At 43.8% G+C, this 17,981-nt stretch overlaps 2 protein-coding genes across 5 annotated transcripts in view; one reads left to right on the top strand and one right to left on the bottom strand.

Moving 5' to 3' along the window:
• Window positions 1-2,069, top strand: part of NME7 (NME/NM23 family member 7) — a 68,883-nt gene extending 66,814 nt beyond the window's left edge. For all 4 annotated transcript variants that reach the window (XM_083500869.1, XM_083500870.1, XM_083500871.1 and 1 more), the window contains one exon: window positions 1,793-2,069. In XM_083500869.1, the coding sequence (XP_083356995.1) occupies window positions 1,793-1,825 (33 nt within the window). In that variant the 3' untranslated portion in view covers window positions 1,826-2,069. The remainder of the gene's footprint in view (window positions 1-1,792) is intronic.
• The window catches only part of ATP1B1 (ATPase Na+/K+ transporting subunit beta 1), a 33,754-nt gene continuing 17,651 nt past the window's right edge, over window positions 1,879-17,981 (bottom strand). The window contains exons 3-6 of the mRNA XM_083500877.1: window positions 8,867-9,025; window positions 6,798-6,982; window positions 5,450-5,530; window positions 1,879-3,298 (exon numbers count right to left, since the gene is read on the bottom strand). Of these exons, the coding sequence (XP_083357003.1) occupies window positions 3,032-3,298; window positions 5,450-5,530; window positions 6,798-6,982; window positions 8,867-9,025 (692 nt within the window). The 3' untranslated portion in view covers window positions 1,879-3,031. The remainder of the gene's footprint in view (window positions 3,299-5,449; window positions 5,531-6,797; window positions 6,983-8,866; window positions 9,026-17,981) is intronic.

Below are 17,981 nucleotides of genomic sequence, written 5' to 3'. Positions count from 1 at the left end.
GACCTCTCACTGCTTTTAGGGCACACACTGTTCAGGAGATAATTGTACGCACCAGTGGTATGGTTAGGACTTTTGTAACAGGTTTTATTATGGGTTGCACAACTATGTAAACTTCCCGGATGACTGGAGGGTAGCAAGTATGAAAATGACGCTCGTTCCTATGCTGCAGGGCAACTTTGTGTTCTCCAAGGTGAGATGATGAGCGATAAAAGCAAAGCCATTAATTCTCTCTTAGATACGGGAACAGGAAAGTTTGCGTGGAAGGTTTTGGAGGAAACAGGGTATAAATTTCTGTGCCAAGGGGGTTGTGTCATGTGGGATTCCCAGAGATCAGCTCCCTTGGTTACAATACTAGCTTCTGGTATCCAATCCTTTAAAATAATTGTCAGTCTAGGTCTTCCTTTTGCTTTTTACCTTAGTAGGAGCAGGAGCTCAGCACAAGAGCCAGCAGTTACGATTGGGAGACTGGTTTATCAGCTCACCACTTTCTAGTTCTTTGGAAATTACCTGTGAGAGTCCACACCTGAAAAGGATTGGTAAAACTGTATTAAGTAAATGGTACTTACTTCTTTCACTAAGAAAGAGACCATAAACCAACTGTTTCAAGAGTTGTATCCATGTGTCTTACTTCAGAGGACAGGCCTTTTAGTTGAAGGGCTTGCTGATGCAAGTCCATTTTAAAGATAAGGAATCATAAGAAGGGATTGCAGGGGCCTTGAATTGCCCATCAGTATTTAACCACCTGCAGAGAAAGCCCACAGGAATCCTGGTCAGTGTTCCCCGCTGTAGTGAGATGCATTGTGCTACTATTTAAATTAAGAGTAACTATGTCTAAATTTTCATCTGTACACACCTTATGCATTTTTTGCATAACCTTTATCCTCCCTTTTTGGTGAGGTGTAAATGGCCACCCTAGCTCACTTTGTTCCATTCTTTGTTTAAGCATGGACTTTAACAAAATTGATTGAATAACATCCATTAATGGCTGCTTACAATGAATGGCACATCTAGTGTTTCAGAATGGGGTGGGAACTGTTGTAATGTACGAAGAGACACTTGCAATGCTGAACTCAGAAGAATCCAGAGTTCCCCTGCTCCAGATCAAGCCCATTGCAAATCAGAAGCCCAGTATTGGTACAGTCTCTGCTTTAGAATGGGCGTCATGCCAGCTCACTCTTCCTGGTGCCTCCCTTCCTTTTGCAAGCAATTTTATCATTGGAAAGGATTTGGGAGCGGGGAGAGATGGCTAACAGTGGGAGGGCATTGTAGGTCCCAACCTTCAGCATGCTTAAAAAGTCTTATCCCTCTTCATTCCTGAACATGCCGAGGAACAGCTATGCTTTCAAGCGTTTTTCTAGTCCTTCACATTTGCCAGTCACTGGTGCCTTTCCCTGCCACACTCTGCAGAGGCAAATTTGGGAAGGGGAGGGAGCGGCAGGAGATGCTAGTAGGAAGCTCCCAAAGGTAAGCCCATTTTGTGGACTTAGAGAACAATCAGTTAGCATGTGCTAGTTTGGCTCCTTTGGGGACACAAATCTAATTTTGTGACACACGAGAAGGAGTTTGCTCATTTCCTGCTAACAAATGTCTTCCTACACTCTGCAATGGAGGCAAAGCACTAACCTCCTCCAACCAGAACATGTCGTTTATGGCCATAGGCCATATTTTAGCCGGTTTCGAAACAGTGTGCATGAAATGCAAAGGACGTTTTTAGCTGGTTATTCAGGTTACAGTTTCGACTACAGCTTTGTAAATAACTCATGGTCTGCAATAAGTTTGTTTCTCTTCATAGGTCCAGTATTTTTTCAACATCTTGGACAACTAACTAGAGACGGCAGAATTATGGGGCTTACAAAAAACAAGCCACAGGATGGAAGATGTGTGTTTATTCATTTATTGACCAATGTTTTAACCTGACTGAAATACAAGATCAACAAGAGCACTGTATTTTCCTGGCTATTACATATGTTAGAACATAGAGGTTTGCACTTTAGACAACATTTAACACCAGTTGATGGGGGTAACTGCATTGCTTTTCATAAAGTTCAAAATAAAGATTTATTTTCAAACATGTGGCTTTGGTTTATTTTTATACATTACACTTTTTTTCTTGCAGAAAAAAAATAAAATTGTACAACTGCATAAATATAAAATTCTTCCACCATGGAAATGGTTAAAACATTCAATAAAGACAGCACCACTGCATATGATGCCTCTAGCAGGAAAAGAAAATATACAAAGCAAAATAATTATTCCTGTCACTGATGAGAGTGATAGGCTGACTCAGATTTCTCACACAACTTCAGAACGGGTGCGGGGAGAGGGGGAGTAGAGAGAGAGAGATAGAAAGACAACATTCGCTATAAAGCACAATACATAATCACCTACGCTCCTTAGCGTTGCTTCAAAGTCAAGGTAATTTTCCCTGCCACCACACTAAAAGTCCTAAGGCTACAGGGAGGAAGGGGGGGAGGCTCTATGGAGTGCTGCTGAATAATCTCACAAGTGGGCCTTTACCATTTTAAAAATGAACAAAAATATAATAATTAAAAGTACCATGCCAGTTTTAGTCCCACTGAGTATTTACACCTTGGACAGCAAATATTTGCTCACAGAAAGTAGAAAACAGGTACAATAATACATGGCTTGAAAAATGATTGGAGTAATGCACCTATAGTACTGTACACTAAATAAAACTCACAAGGCAGCAATATTTAGGGGGCAGAAACACTGCTTACTACAAGTCAGTTATGGAATAATAATTTACAGTAGAAATGGGCATGTCCCAAGGCTCAATTCTGTGTTTGTTTTGTTTTTGTCATTTACAGTAGAATAAATATCTTTGTTGCTATTGCTACACTTTTAAGTTTACATTCTAACCTAGTTAAATGCAGAAAGCTAGTGTAAAGCATATAGATTACGTGTAGGTCCCATACGTATGACAGTTTTGTTCAAGACTAGTAGGTTTTTGTCTTTTTTATACTTTTTTAAATGGCTAAGAGGAGAGAGAAGAAAGAAACTGTGCTTGCGATCAGCTGCTTTTTATGTCAAATTTCAAATCAAAACGTCCCTGGAAACGATCCTTGTCACTGTAGTGGATGTTCTGACCATAGACCTTGCACTCGACACGCACTTCAATATCAGACGTCAGGTTGGTGAACTGCACGGCCACAAGGGGCTGCTGGTACTTGGGCTGGAGGAGCTTGCCGTAATACGGATAGTACTGAAGAGGAAAGCCGCCATAGCCACCCATGCCGTAATATTCCACGGTGCCAATTCTGTCAATGTCTTCCTCTTTCTGAAGGAACGAAAGGGAGAAGTCACTTGCAAATTCCGCATTCTGCATGCTCTGCGTACCATATTTTTATTGTTCACTATTTGGTCATGACTTAAAGCTCACATTGTGAAAAACAGACTGTCCCACTGAAAAGTCACTTGAGTTTTCTATGTACCTTTCCAACACATTCGAGTGATTACAACTGTGGAATGAGTGAAGGCTAATGTCTCCTTAGATGGATTGCCTTGGCCTCACTTGCAGCATGCCAGAAGATCCAGCGATGGCCACTTCCACAGTGATGGAAGAACAGCTCCCCATGTCATGAGGAATGCATGAAGGAATGGACAAGTGGGGGTCACTGCCACTGTCCTTAATCCAAACTTTCTTGCATTCAGTTGAACATCTGGAAAGTCCACACACTGACAACTGTGCAACTGGGAATCCTGTCTTTCCAGGGTTTCCAGTTGTAGAAAAGAAAGCCTTCCTTGTGTACACAAACATTCAGCTGAACACACCAGAGAGGACCATGTTGCGTTTCTGCTCTCCTTAAGAGATTCTGAGAAACACCTGGTTGGCCACTGAAGGAAATAAAATAGCCTGGACTAGACTGTCCAATCCAACAGTGCTCTTCTGTGTTCAGCATTCCATCCCTTTCAAAATGTGCTAATAGCCCTATTCAGGAATTATGATGGTGTGTTAATTAAATACTTGAGGGGTGGGCTGCAGTGATGAGTGCACCAGCTCCACCCTCTCAGTTCTTTGTTCCACTGCACAAGTTGGAGGACAATCTGAAGCAGGGAGCCTCTTGCTCTTGTGGAAGCCCCACACGTTTCAGAACACTGATTTCCCAGGGTTATGAAAAGCAGGTGGGGCCCCTACAAGTACTTGTTTGAGGCAGTAGCCCTCCCAACTCATGCAGAGTGACAAGAACAACAAAATAGAGCTAGCACACATGTTCCCACAGCCCCACTCCCCATTCTCAGCATTTACATAACATGCCATCTCAAGATCTCTCAGCTCGTACACAAGTGTGGCAACTGGAATCAAGTCGTGAGGTTGGGTTAGGCATTTTCAGGGTGAGGTTTGTTGCTGCCTTTTACCCAGCACACGCTCTTTTTCTACACGGACCCATTCTGCATTTCTTTCTCTGCCCCTCTCCCTGCATCCCTCTCTTCTTTTCCACATGCTGGAAAGGGACAGTGTTTAGTGATCTCACTCCAACTCCTGTTGGGCAGAGAAGAGGAGAGATTTTGACTTGGTTTGGCTTCAACTGAAGGACATTCTCTCATGACAGGAGCTGTCGACACTTCTGGTATCAGGTCTCGGCTCCTAACGGAAAAACAAAGGGCTGGGTTCTCTCCGTTGGGTGTTGTTTGAGTCTCTACTTTTAGAAAAAGCAACAGCTGTTTTATCTTGGTATTGAGTGATACTGCTTTGCTTGGGCAGACAGTGAATCACTCAAAGCAAGTAAGAGGAGAGATGGCAAGGAGTCCATTTAAAAGCTAACCTGCATGCAAACAACATATAGGAGAGCAAACATAGGAAGGTGCCTTATACCAGGTCAAGTAATTGCTCAGCCTAGTTCAGTATTGCTGGCCCTGATTGGCCCTGACTGTCCAGGATTTCAGTCTGTTTAGGTTCCCAGCTTCACATGGAGATGTCACGTGGGACCTTTTGAACACAAAGCTCTAGCACTGAGCAAGCACCTTTCTCTATCTGCAAAGTACTCCTGCTCAGCAACCTGCATTCATTTCACTGTTGGACTTGACCAGGGTTTCCTGCCATGATGAATGCTTGTTACACAAATGCTAGGTATTTCAGATTTTCAGAGCTAGGGTGTCACTACAGAGAAGGGCCTCTAGTTGCCACCTGCCTCACCTCTGATGGTGGCAGTAGTCTCCAAGGGAGATCATAATGTATGGTTACGTGGATATAGAGGCAGCAGTCTTGCAGGTCTCCCAGGCCCAAGCCATATACGGGTTTCAAAAGCATCACTGTGAATGAGGTGCCCAGATGTAGGGCAGAAGCCAATGTAGCTGCTCAAGAACTGGTGAGATAGGATCCCAATTTAGAGGCAAGCAGTTGTATATTTGAACTAACTGCAGTCTCTGGACAGTCTTCAAGGGCAGCCCCATCTACAACAAATTACGGTAAGAACTTGAACTATTTTACCTTAGCAGCGCAGTGAACAGGAATGATATAAGGGTTGAATCTTGCCTTCACCTCAGGTGGGATGGAGTCATTGAGTGGAGGCTAAGAGGAAAACAAGCACATTACAAATGGTTTAAACCAACTTCAAAACCCTTGCTAAAAGACAAACTCCTTTCTCCAATAAGTGTATTTGCCAAATATACCCTCCAGAAGCCAGTTAAGATGGTCAAGTGACTATCAGTTTGGAAGTGAAATGGGGCAAACTAAAATTAAAATAGGAGCCCTACAGTTTGTAAATTAAAAGAAAACAAGTCTACAGAACCTGCATAGACAGGAAAAAAATCAGAGAAACCCACCTCACAGGGTTGTTGTGAGCATAAAATGGGGAGGTGAGACTCATGCACACCACCTCAAAATCCTTAGAAGAAAAGGTGGTAACTAAAATAATTAAAGCATATTTCCCCCACTTGTGCTTTTCTAATCCAGAAACTACTTTAAAACTAACAAAGGCTTTTATTTATTTGAGCTCTTCTTTGCCATATAGGGGAAGGCTAGTAGATTTGTGAGGAAGAGCTGGGTCCACAGTCTCAAATCAGCCAACGTAAGCATGATTTTCCATCAGCGGACACATAAGCTCCAAATACTGCTCACAGACCCGGAGTGAAGCAAATGAAAAAATATCCAGAAAAAGTTTGAGAATCCTCTTAATTGCTACATGGCTGGTCTAGTAAGCAGCCCTCCTCACCGCCACTTGCCAGTGGAACACAAGTTTGGTCTCCTGGCAAAAAAGCATATGATCAGTATTTTAAAAGCCAGCAGGGCCTCCAGTCTAGTGGTCACCCCATTGTGTGACGAGAAGATGAACAGTGTTTCCACTGGTAAGAAGAGTCCAAGCAGCCACCAGGTGTTTATTTGAGATCAGTGGCAGAGACAAGAAAATGGAAAGTAGCGTATTTTTCCGAGGTTTTTCGACTCAAAAATCATGTCCAAAAACTGGGGTAGTCCACATGGAAAGTGGCATGGGGGTGAGAAGCGGGGCCCCGCCAGCCAGCCAGTTGGCAGGAGCGTAACTTCCCCTGATGCCGCAGCGAGCGGAAAACGATCTAGGGAGAGTTTCCTGCCCGCAGCTGCGTGGGGGGAGAAGCTCAACAACTTGGGGCCATCTCCCCTCGTTTTCTTAAAATGGAGTCCCCCAAAATACATGGGGGCATCTTATTGACAGAACAATACCGTAGATATAAGCAATCTTGTAGAAGATAAGACAATCAAAGACTCCCCCAGCACCCTCCTTTTTCCTATGTGGTTGTGTTACCAATTCCCACCTTTTTCCTTACCCCCTTCCTTTAAAAACAGGCCTAGCAGCACTTGCCTTTGGTATGAAGCCCATAATCCTGTTGAGTTTGATGAGGACACATGGTTTGCCGTCTTTGTAACCAAAGCTGGGGTCATTTATCCCAGAGCAGTTGTCCAGCCAGGAGCGAAGGAACCTGCAAGATGGCTTCTTGCCCAGGCTGGGGTCAATAGGAGCTTCGCCTTTGTGGGTGGAGGGTTCAGCTGGAGGTGGGGAGTGGAGGAGAAAAAGAAAAACCTTGCTTATATGCATTTTGGTCAGCTTGCCACAACCCTCAGTCATCTCAGGGATATTCAACCTTAAAGGCTCCAACTAAAAGTGTCTAATGGTGAATCCTACACCTGCTTCATATTATGAGGCAGTGTAATAATTTTGCATGGGAAGCATCCACCTAGCCTTAAGGAAAACTTCTGATAATGAAAAATTGAATATTTCCCAACGTGCACTTATTTTTCCTGCTTTAATAAAATTGCTTGCAGCTGCCGGGTACCAAAACACACAGCCTGCAGACATGTACACCAAGTCTCTCTGTGACATGTGCAGTATTGATCATGCCATTTTCCTAGATCATGGTGTGTTTAAAAAGGACTGCATGCACGAGCTAACTGCTTGGGGATCACAGGAGCTCTGTCTCATTTCAGAGAGGCCTGTCACATGTCTACCAGATCCTACAGAGAACAGAGCTCCTTTGCCCTTAATAGTTATTCTATGAAGGTCACAAGACATGCGGCTTCATCACCAACATGGGCTGTTGTGTTAATCCTACAGTGCCTTCCAGATGTTCACTGGATACTTTGGCTCCATACACAATATACCTTGATATTAAAAACAAATAAGTTTCCCTTGCAGAATTCTAGGTGCTGTGGCTTACGCCTCACATAGAGTTACAATTCCCAGCAACCCTTAAGAAAGCACAGTGCCCAAAATCCCTTGGGGGGGGGGTGTCCCTTACAGATATATTGTGTACACAGCCTGGGGTTTACCAGCGCCATCAAGCTAAGGTGGTGCAGCAAACAAAATTACTGTCCCCAAACACTACCATGGAAGGACTTCACTAGTTTTAAAACTGAAAGAGGTTTACTTTAGGTGCACAATTCTCAACTGATGGGGCTGGTTTGCCTGAGCAGGCACCAAGTGGACAAGGTAATAAGCTCATCCCTAACCCCTCTCAGGCAAGCTTTATGCTAGCAAGTCTTGTTGTGCAAGCAGGCAGAGTGCTGACTCAGCCCTCTCAGATGAGCAAAGTGTGGACAGTTCTGTGGTACGCAGACCCACCATCTCTTATAAAATGGCCATGTTCTGGCAACCAGACAAGATCTGAGATCTGGGTTGCCACCAGAAAGGATGGAAAGCTCTGGGGTAAGCAATTCCCAGAAAAGGAGCAGTGGGCAAGAAGGGGAAGACCTATCTTTTCCCTCGTACCCACCAGTTTTGCCCTGCAGTTGCCTCCCCTCAGTTGTTCCCCTCTGAACTGTGGCAAACATGCCTGGACCCCTGACTAGGGGTGGGGGTCCCCAAACCTACTAAGTATTTGGATCCCTCAATCCAAAACACAGTGAGCATTGCTAGCTAGGTGGTCTCCTTTGCTTCTTACAGCCTGGTCTTTTCAGTTGCTGTGTTGGCAAATATATAATGAATCTATAGCAAAACTGCAGGGTTCTGGTGTCTCCATCCAACCCAAAACATTACAGATCAGTGCTATCGTACCAACCACCACCAGGGGCTAAGGAAATCCAGGGTATTTGCTGAGGTTATTTCAAGCCATATTGTCTTCAGCGGAGCCAGGATTACTGAAGCATGAGGAGATAGTTACAGTTTGTTGCTGGGGTCGTAATAATAATAATTTTATTATTTATACCTCACCCACTTGGCTGGGTTTCCCCAGCCACTCTCGGCGGCTCACAGCACATATGGTGGATGGGGAATCAACTGAGTTATTCGCTTAAATAAAAGGGAGTTCCCTTTTCCGGAGTCTGACTGGAAAAGTTACTGGCAAGGGTTGCTAGGCACCAGCAGCACTTTAGATGATCCAGACTAAAAGCAAATACATTAGAAACAAAAGTTATGTGCAAATAAAATCTACTCACTGGCACAAGACTCAAGCTCAAAATCTGCATCTTGCTCCTGATTAAACTCATAAGCCTTCAGAAATGCATCCATGGGCTTCGTGAACTTCTCATATGTGTTTTTATCACTGGGGTTGAAGGAAATCTCCATTTTAAATACCTGGGGAATAGCTGTCAGTCCTGGAAAGGGAAAAGAAGAAATTATGTAACACAGAGACACACAGACCAAAGACAACTGATCTGTATCGTATTGTGCTTGCCCCACCATGAAAAGGATCATATCCAAACTTTCCTTATGCAGAAACAAACCAGAATCATTTTGGAACATGTATAGGTGCAGAATATGAAATGCTGAAACTGTCACCTTCCTCACCCACCAAAACAAAGAGAGCAGACTTTGGTGCTTACTGGCACAAGGCTTTTATTTTAGCTCCATTTGTTTGGAAGTAAAATACTTCATGAACTTGAAAAATCTACAAGCTCTTTAAATTCAGAAATACCTTGTTCTGAAATTCTAAACTTAAGAACTACCTTTAAACAAATTTAAAAGTACAATTTTATTCTCTCCACGTCTCTGCAGAATTTAAAGGTTCATCAAATCGAGAGACTCATCGGACTCCCTCCTCACATGGCACTGGAGAGTTGCAGCATTTTCCTGGAGTGCACAGAGGACTGCGCATTGGCTATGTGTATACTCCGAGTAACATAAAAAATCCCAGGGTGATTCTGACCAGGGGCTCACGTTCCTGAGTCAGATTGCACAATCCACAAAGCACATCAGGGACTCCCTAAGTTTCTGATTTCCTCTATGGCCTCAGCTGTCCCCAGAATTTCAATGCACAGCCTGAAATTTGGCAGGCTCCATCCACTCTTCATCCACTTAAGTGAAAAGAAAGAAAACAAACAAACCCTTATAAGCAGCTTTTTGATTCCCCATTACACTCACCAAGGGCAAAGCAGCTTCAGGTTTAACAGATCAGATTTGGACCCGAATAAGAAATTGAATCAAAATGACACAGAGTTGCCCTGAAACAGATGAAGCTGCTTACAGAAATAATGCAATTCTTGTTGTCACTTCACATCCCTAACGCAAAGGGGCGCCTTTCTCAAAAGCCCAAATGTACAGTCCATATAAGAGCTTCAGGTGTAGGATTTCACCTAGGGAGACCCTACCCACATTAGAGCGCTCCTTTATTGTAGATCATTCCAGAGATCCTACAGGTGTGACGATATGCCTGAGTTAGCATGAAGGGCATCAGATTTCCAGAAGGACCCTTCACAAGCAGCTGGTTTTTCAAAAGATGGGGAAATGGAGACTCAGGCTGGATCTAGACACATCAGGAAGCGTTTCAGTTAAACGCACTGTAAACTTTGTATGAGAAATCAGGCTGGCAAAAACGGAACTCCACAGCGCCAGCTGGTGTCACAGTGTTAGAATGCATAAACAACACATATGAAGTGTTCTTTCTTTGCCAATGTAGCTGAGTCTCCAGTCTCTTTTCCATTTATTTCACTGAAGGGGTTTCTGGGAAGGGAAGCTGTCACTTGTTTTTGCGGCACCCACAAGTCACGTCAGCCACACATTTGCCATGGCCCAGACAAGCCAGTTTTGAGTAAAGCCTGACGGTCGATCCTTGTTATGTTGCACAGCTTACGAGCCGCAGAACAAAAGGTATATTTACAGGTCTGTGAAATCCTAGGAGGGGAAACTGCACCCGCACTGCTCCACCATGTCAAGTACCCAAATGGGAAGGGATTCAGGTGCACTGACTCCTTACTAGATCAAAGGCAGCAGCTCTATCCAGGCATTCATTAACCATGGCAGATAATGAAAGTGCTGTGAAGGGAGGCAGGATACACTTCTGACTTACACAGATTTGAATGAACCCCCCTCTGGCCCCACACTAGAACATCCTTTATTAGCTAAGATCACTGAACACACAAGATGCAGTGATGGCCACTGACTTACATGACTTCAAAAGATCACATTTATGCATGATAAAGCTATCAGTGGCTACTTGTCATCATAGCCATATTCTAGCTCCTGGTTGGCTACACATTACACCAGCCTTCCCCCACATGGTGCCTCCCAGATGTTTTGGACGATGACTCCCACCATCCCTGATTTTTGACCATGCTGGCTGGGGTTGATTGATCCCTGTGCTCTTGCACTGACCATCACATCAGGAGGTCCATTCTGTATGATGTAAGAATTTGAACTTTGGTGTGGAGGCACCCATCTTTAGGAATTTTATCCCCACCCCCTGTGCATTACACATCAGACAAGTGTTGCCTCTATTGTCTTTTCAGCACCTGTCAAAGACAGCATACTTTAGTGGAGGTTTTTATCTCAGTCTTGCTCTGCATTGGACTTGAAACTGTATTTATATTTGTTTTGTTGCTTATGTTGAATTGCTTCTGGATGCTTCATGGGAAGCGATTCATCAATGAGGAAATATTATTTATTTCTCAACACATGAATTTAGGCATCTTAGGAACAGTTTGCATAAACTGCGTTTAGCTTGCATGAAAATGCCCAATCCAGTTGGGCCCTTGCCTGTGCCACTCAGCACAACAAAGGTGAGAAAGGGTCAAGGGAGAATTACAAAAAGTGACAGTAGTTGGAATGCAAAATATTCAGCTATCATGCCACTCCACACTCATTTCATTGAACTAACCCTGCATCTGCTTTGTGGGTCAGATTGGGGTGGGGTCAGATTAGGAGCAGCAAAAACTGAACACAATAAAAATATGTTCTTATTTTAGAATAAGTTCTGTTTCTTTTGGGGGGGGGTAGAGGCAAGAAGGGAGGGAATGGAAGATGATATTTGCAAGGGACAGATACATGTCACCATCCCATACAAATGAATGCATTCCACATGTTCGTTCTCCCATAAGGTTCAGGTGGAGTTTTAATTGAATTAGCCAATGCTTGCTTGATATCGATGCTGAAAGTAATGGGAGATGAAGTTCATGCTGCTTCGCTGACGGCCACACGCTGAGTTTGCTATGGCACAAGCTCCATTTCCCTTTGGCACATCCAACCAAGAGCCGGCAGCCTAGACCTTTTCCAGACACTGCCATTATATAGTAGTTGTTTCTATAACCAAGCTGGGCTCTTGGTTCTCTTTCTGCTATGTTTCTTTCTCTCCAACCCCAGAATTCAGCAGGTTCAACAAAATAATTGGAGGGATTTAATGTAATAGGAGGGACGTGGGTGGCACTGTGGGTTAAACCACAGAGCCTAGGACTTGCCAATCAGAAGGTCGGCGGTTCGAATCCCCGCAACGGGATGAGCTCTCGTTGCTCGGTCCCTGCTCCTGCCCACCTAGCAGTTCAAAAGCATGTCAAAGTGCAAGTAGATAAATAGGTACTGTTCCGGCGGGAAGGTAAACGGCGTTTCCGTGCGTTGCTCTGGTTCACCAGAAGCGGCTTAGTCATGCTGGCCACATGACCCGGAAGCTATACGCCGGTTCCCTCGGCCAATAAAGCGAGATGAGTGCCGCAACCCCAGAGTCGGTCACAAATGGACCTAATGGTCAGGGGTCCCTTTACCTTTAATGCAATAGGGCCTGAAACACATACAAAGTTTTATCCTTGTCCTCAGGTCCTGCTTGTGAGCTCCGCTTTACAGCATCTAGTTGTCTACTTAGGATGCTGTACTAGATGAGCTACTGGCCTGATCTAGCATGCTTTTCTTATGTTCTTATCCTGTGAGAGATTTCTAGGTAGGGGAATAAGTCATACAATCTGGGGTGACCCAAGAATGGTTTTGTGGACTGTTAAGGGTACTGCTGTTTTACATCCAAGTTCTCCCTGCTCAGACAGACTGTTCTGCAGTGGCCTGGTTTGTGCAACATGGTAAACCATAGTTAAATACTTTACCATAAAAGCAGATTTCACTCCTCATCTGAGATGGGCGAGAACAACAGAGGATAGTATTTCGTTCAAAGAAACCGCCACAACTGGTAAGTAAAAAAAGAAACCCTCACTTCATTTTGTGGCTTGTTGGGAGAGAAGCAACCCCTGATCTGGATGCAATGCTAAATCAGGGGGTCATGGCTTGGGGAGTCATCTGTGCATTCATTTTCATTTTAAAAAACACACACATTAAAAATCAATATGGAAAAATAACTGAGTCATGAAACAACAGTCAAGTTAAACAATATGCAGGTAGCAAATGGTAGTTTAAAGTTGTAGTTCTAGAAAAGAAAGGTATAATTTGCTTTGCAGGGCTCTTTTATTTGCCAGCATTGGGATTTCTTAGTTAGAATCATACAGCTTTCACACAAACCCAGCACACATTTTCCTCTCAGTTAGCATTTTGGATCCCCAAACTGCCCCCCCAACCATAGACCACTTGAAAATGGCTCATTTTTCTGTTGTAGAAATTTTAGTGCACTATGCTAGTTGCTATATGATTTCTAGTTGCATTATGGTTTCACTGTAGTTTATTGCATTACAATCTGAATTTCACAGAATTAAAAATACAACAAAATACAATATAAGTAGTAAAAAAAATCAATATTATTATTAAGAATGTTTAAAATGGACATGCTGCAGACCACCTGGATGAAGCTCATGAGTTTGGGAACCCCTGCCCTAGGCCTTATACATGTGTAGATCTGTATTCACTTTGGGATATTGTGGGTGACGAATCAAAAGTTTAAAATTCTATGCACATTTGTGGTGAAATCCTATGCACATTTGCCTAGAAGTTTGTCCCACAGCATTCCATGGGGCTTACTTCCTTGTCAGTGTGAGCACTGCTGCCTAAATTGTTTATCGCAGCCATCCACCACCCCAATATACATTCTGTTTTCTGACTACCTTAAATTGGGTCTACATAATAAAATCAGTTCTCATGCCAGAGTTCATCCTCATAAGTAAAGGTAAAGGGACCCCTGACCATTAGGTCCAGTCAGGACCGACTCTGGGGATGCAGTGCTCATCTCGCTTTATTGGCCAAGGGAGCCAGCGTTTGTCCGCAGACAGCTTCCTTGTCATGTGGCCAGCATGACTAAGCCACTTCTGGCAAACCAGAGCAGCACATGGAAACGGCGTTTACCTTCCCGCCGGAGCGGTACCTGTTTATCTACTTGCACTTGCTAGGTTGGCAGGAGCAGGGACCGAGCAATGGGAGCTCACCCCGTCACGGGGATTCGAACAGCCGACCTTCTGATCGGCAAGTCCTAGGCTCTGTTGTTCCTCATACCTGGAAGATTAATAATGGTAGTCAAGGGCTACAACAATTTGTTGATCAACTGTTCCCAGCTCTGCCTCAGATTCACTACATTTGCCCTGTAGTTGAAATTCTTGCACGTGCAAGATTATTTCTGTTGAGTGGTGCGGCTGCCTATTCCATGTACATGTCACAGGAAAAACACTCGTGCCACAGTTCAGACATTATAGCAGCACACGTGTTTTTCCTAGTAAACATGGATTAGCACTGAAAAGGCTCGCACATTACAAAGAAATTGTTTGCACCTTACTATTCTAAAAACAGAAACGCCATTTGTCTCTACAGGCTATTTGAGAACTAAACAGAAATCTTTCATTAATTCTTAAGATACAAATCCAACACACACACACAAAGGGCTTAATTTATTTCCACCTATACTTTCCACAGCTTTGCACTGCATGCCTACCTCTCCAAAGTAAATAAATGTGTCCTGGCTCTTGCTAAAGGGCAAACAAGAATAACTCCTTCCAACAGCCCTGCCCTTCTCAGTAACCTTAGACCAACAATGCAGTGTGGGCATGTACGACAGGAAGCAGGAGGAGAAAGGCACCCAAATGCTACTAAAGAATTCAGGAAATAAACATCGTGCCAGTAGCTCACACTTACCAAAGGCAAGTCCAGCTGGCAGCCACTTAAGGCACCCACTGGGACCTGCAGACCCCGGGGATGAAAGCAGATTCGTTTGTTTTGCTGCTATTCTGAGGGCTGATTCATGAAGAAAAGGCATGTGCTACAGTCCTAACTAGAGTGAATCACTTTAAACTACTGGATCATAGAGAACTGTATTAAAAGCTTCCCGCATGTGGAAAAGCTACCACATTAGGGATGAGTGCTGTTAGTCAAGCTTCGTCCGAGTGCGTTTGAATGAGGATCCTGCAGTAGAGACCATTCACTAGGTTCCCCCTTTGAAACAAGAGTATTTCCTTTCTCCCCGGTGTAGCATTTGTTCCCAGAGCCATCTGAGTCATAAATCAAATGAAGTGGAAAGTTTCCAGTGTGATGCTCTGTTACTAAGAAAGCTGATTACAATAACTGACAAGCAGGAAACGATTGGTTGCAAATAAAGTCAGCAGACAGAGAATAATGTTAAAGCAGTCCTATGAATAAAATAGATAGGTTAGGTCGATAAAGATAAGACTGGCAAAATTATTGCCTAGAGATTAATATGAATTGCTATCAAGCTGGCCAAAGTTCTGCATCATTACCCAATTGCATAGTCAGCATTGAGGGTCAGGATTAATGCATGGCCCCTCGATTACCATGGGTTACCTCCAAGTATGATAAACTCTGGACCCAACTCACTGCACTTATTTATTTATTTATTTAAAGGTTCATACCACACCTTTCTATTAAAACACCCGAATGTGGCTTTCAGTGATAAAAATCAAGGCAAAATGCTTTTTTAAAAAAGATGAGGGAGATCAGGAGACAACAAAAGTTCGACTGAAATCCTGGAATGTTTAACAAGGTCAGCCATTCAGCAGGTTCCAAGATTTATCTGGTGAAAGGTTACAGCTGTTTGTATTCCATCAAAGAGAATCAAGAAGAGCCGGTTATAGATACACCTCCTAAGAAAGCGAGTTTAATACCCATGGTGGAATTAACTGTTCAGTTACAACTAGTTACATACAGGATTCCACCTTCTTTGCAAATGTGGTTGCCCCTTTCTCCATCATTATCGCTAATAATTACTGAATAACTAAGTATATGCCAGCAGTCGTTCAAAGTGTCAGCATATGAGACACACTGTGAGCAGTTCTGAGACCCTGACAACCATTTTTCCTTGGCAGCAGGTGGACTGGATGCCATTTTAAAATATGGACTTCTTTATGCATTGCAAACAGACCCCAGACCAACTGCCCAAATATTCCAAAAAGTTGCTTGGGTCAGCATGCCTTTTAAAAATCCAGACTGCTGGACTTTGAATTGTGAGCAGCAGGGCAGGAGTGCCTAGACAGGGTCTGAGAACTTCCACCCCACAGGAAAAGGGGAAGGAGTAACATGTTGCTGATTGAGAGGTAGGATGTGGTAACTAGCTTTAGTCTGGGCATGTGCCTCCCAGAACATGCACTCATCACAGTTCTTAGGAGCAAGGTAGCCACAGTATGGAATATAATTGTAGAGTTGGGAGCTCAAGGATCATCTAGTCCAACCCCCTGCAATTCAGGAATATGCAGGTGGCCCATACAGGGATCAATCCTGCAACCTAGCTGTTATCAGCACTACGCTAGTCTAACCAACTGAGCAAACCAGGCTATATTCTAATCTAAGAGGGACAGCAAGATGTCCTTGGCTGAAAATAGTAAGCATGTAAGTCTTCTCATTATTAAATGAGCACAAGGGTAAAGAGAGGAATTAAATACCACAGCTGAACTGTACGTCTACAAACTGAAATTAGCAAGCCCTGAAGTTACTAAGGGAAGGCAGTCCTCTCCACACTGGGACCATCAACTCCACACCTGGGCAGAAGCACCAAGTTTTAAGCCCCACCTTCCATTTTTGTTCACTAGGACATCCAGCCAATCTTGCCAGGTGGTCTAGAGAGGCACAGATCCTGGCACGATGCCTTCAGCTCAGGGAGCCGGACAAGAGTCACAGACTCAAATAACTCATCCAAACCCAGCAAGTCTACATTCGGCACTAGATAGAGTCATTTCCCCCCATGGTGAAGCCAAGAGCACAGCAAGGAGCCAATTGAAGGGGCACAAATTGTTTTTAGACACAGAGAGCTATGTGGTTCTGCCAAGTTAATAAAATAGGGATTAATACCATGATAGCTCCCAAAAAACGAGCAGTGAGGACAAGCTCAGGTCCAGTTTTTTAGAGCCCTGAGCAGGGTGTAGTTGGCAGTGGTCCCTCCTCAATATCGATTGCCCCTGCAATGCCCAATACCACTCAGTTACACACACACACACACGTCTTGCAGCAGTGCTGCTTCCATCATCAACCTTGGCCTTCCCTGAAGTTAAACAGGCTTACCTGGTGGTAGTGCTATAATGGGAGGTGTAAAACAGCACCACAACAGCCAGCCCTTTACAGCACTAACAGATAAGCCTGTGAGTGAGTGAGTGAGTGAGTGAGAGCAAGCAAATAGTGGCTGCAGTAGCACAGTCACTGGAGGAGCCCAAGTGATGAGAGGCTGGGGGGAGGCGGTCCAAGTACTGTAAGATGTCAGCCCATTGGACCTCGTTCTCCCTTTTACCCTCATAATTCGCCAGTGAGGTAGGTTAGGCTGAATGCAAATGGTCCAAGGTCACCCAGTGAGCTTCATAGCTGAGTGGGGTTTTAAACCATGGTCTCCCGGGCCCAACACTTTAACTGCTCCACCTCACTGTTCTGCTTGAGAAACTGAGGGCTGTTTCATTCATGTACGAATTCTGGGACTGAGAGAGACTTTCTTCCTGCTGGAATTTCTAGAAGCCAAATCCACAGAGTGCATGTCATGACTTCTTATCTGTCTATGAATACAGAGTGAAAAATCGACATGCCACTACGGTTACATGTTACATTCTATAAAAGAATCTCTGGCAAATTCCTACAGAAATTGCCTTTAATGCAGGAATTTTGTGGTGTTAAATCAGTCCTTAATCAGACCTTGATTAAGCATACATAATCCTCAACATAATTCGTACAGTATGCTCTATTTCTGTTACAACAGAAATGCCCACGACAACTGACATCAAAGGTTAGGGCAGCAAAACAGTAAACATTAGGCAATCCTTTTAAGTGCCATGGTCCTAACCTAAGTCAGTTATCATGCCAATTATAAGATATTGAAAAAGGTTTCCACCTAGTGGCACTATATAATGTTGGCTACAATCTTTGTCTTAGGATAACCATTTATGCATTGCTAAAAAAAGAGAAAATGCATCATGGGGAGAAAGGGTTGCAGAA

Source organism: Podarcis liolepis (genome assembly GCF_965112155.1).
Source record: "Podarcis liolepis genome assembly, chromosome: 4".
NCBI lineage: Eukaryota > Metazoa > Chordata > Lepidosauria > Squamata > Lacertidae > Podarcis > Podarcis liolepis.
The sequence above is the reverse complement of the archived record's forward strand: the minus strand, read 5'-3'. Positions and strand labels throughout refer to the sequence as shown.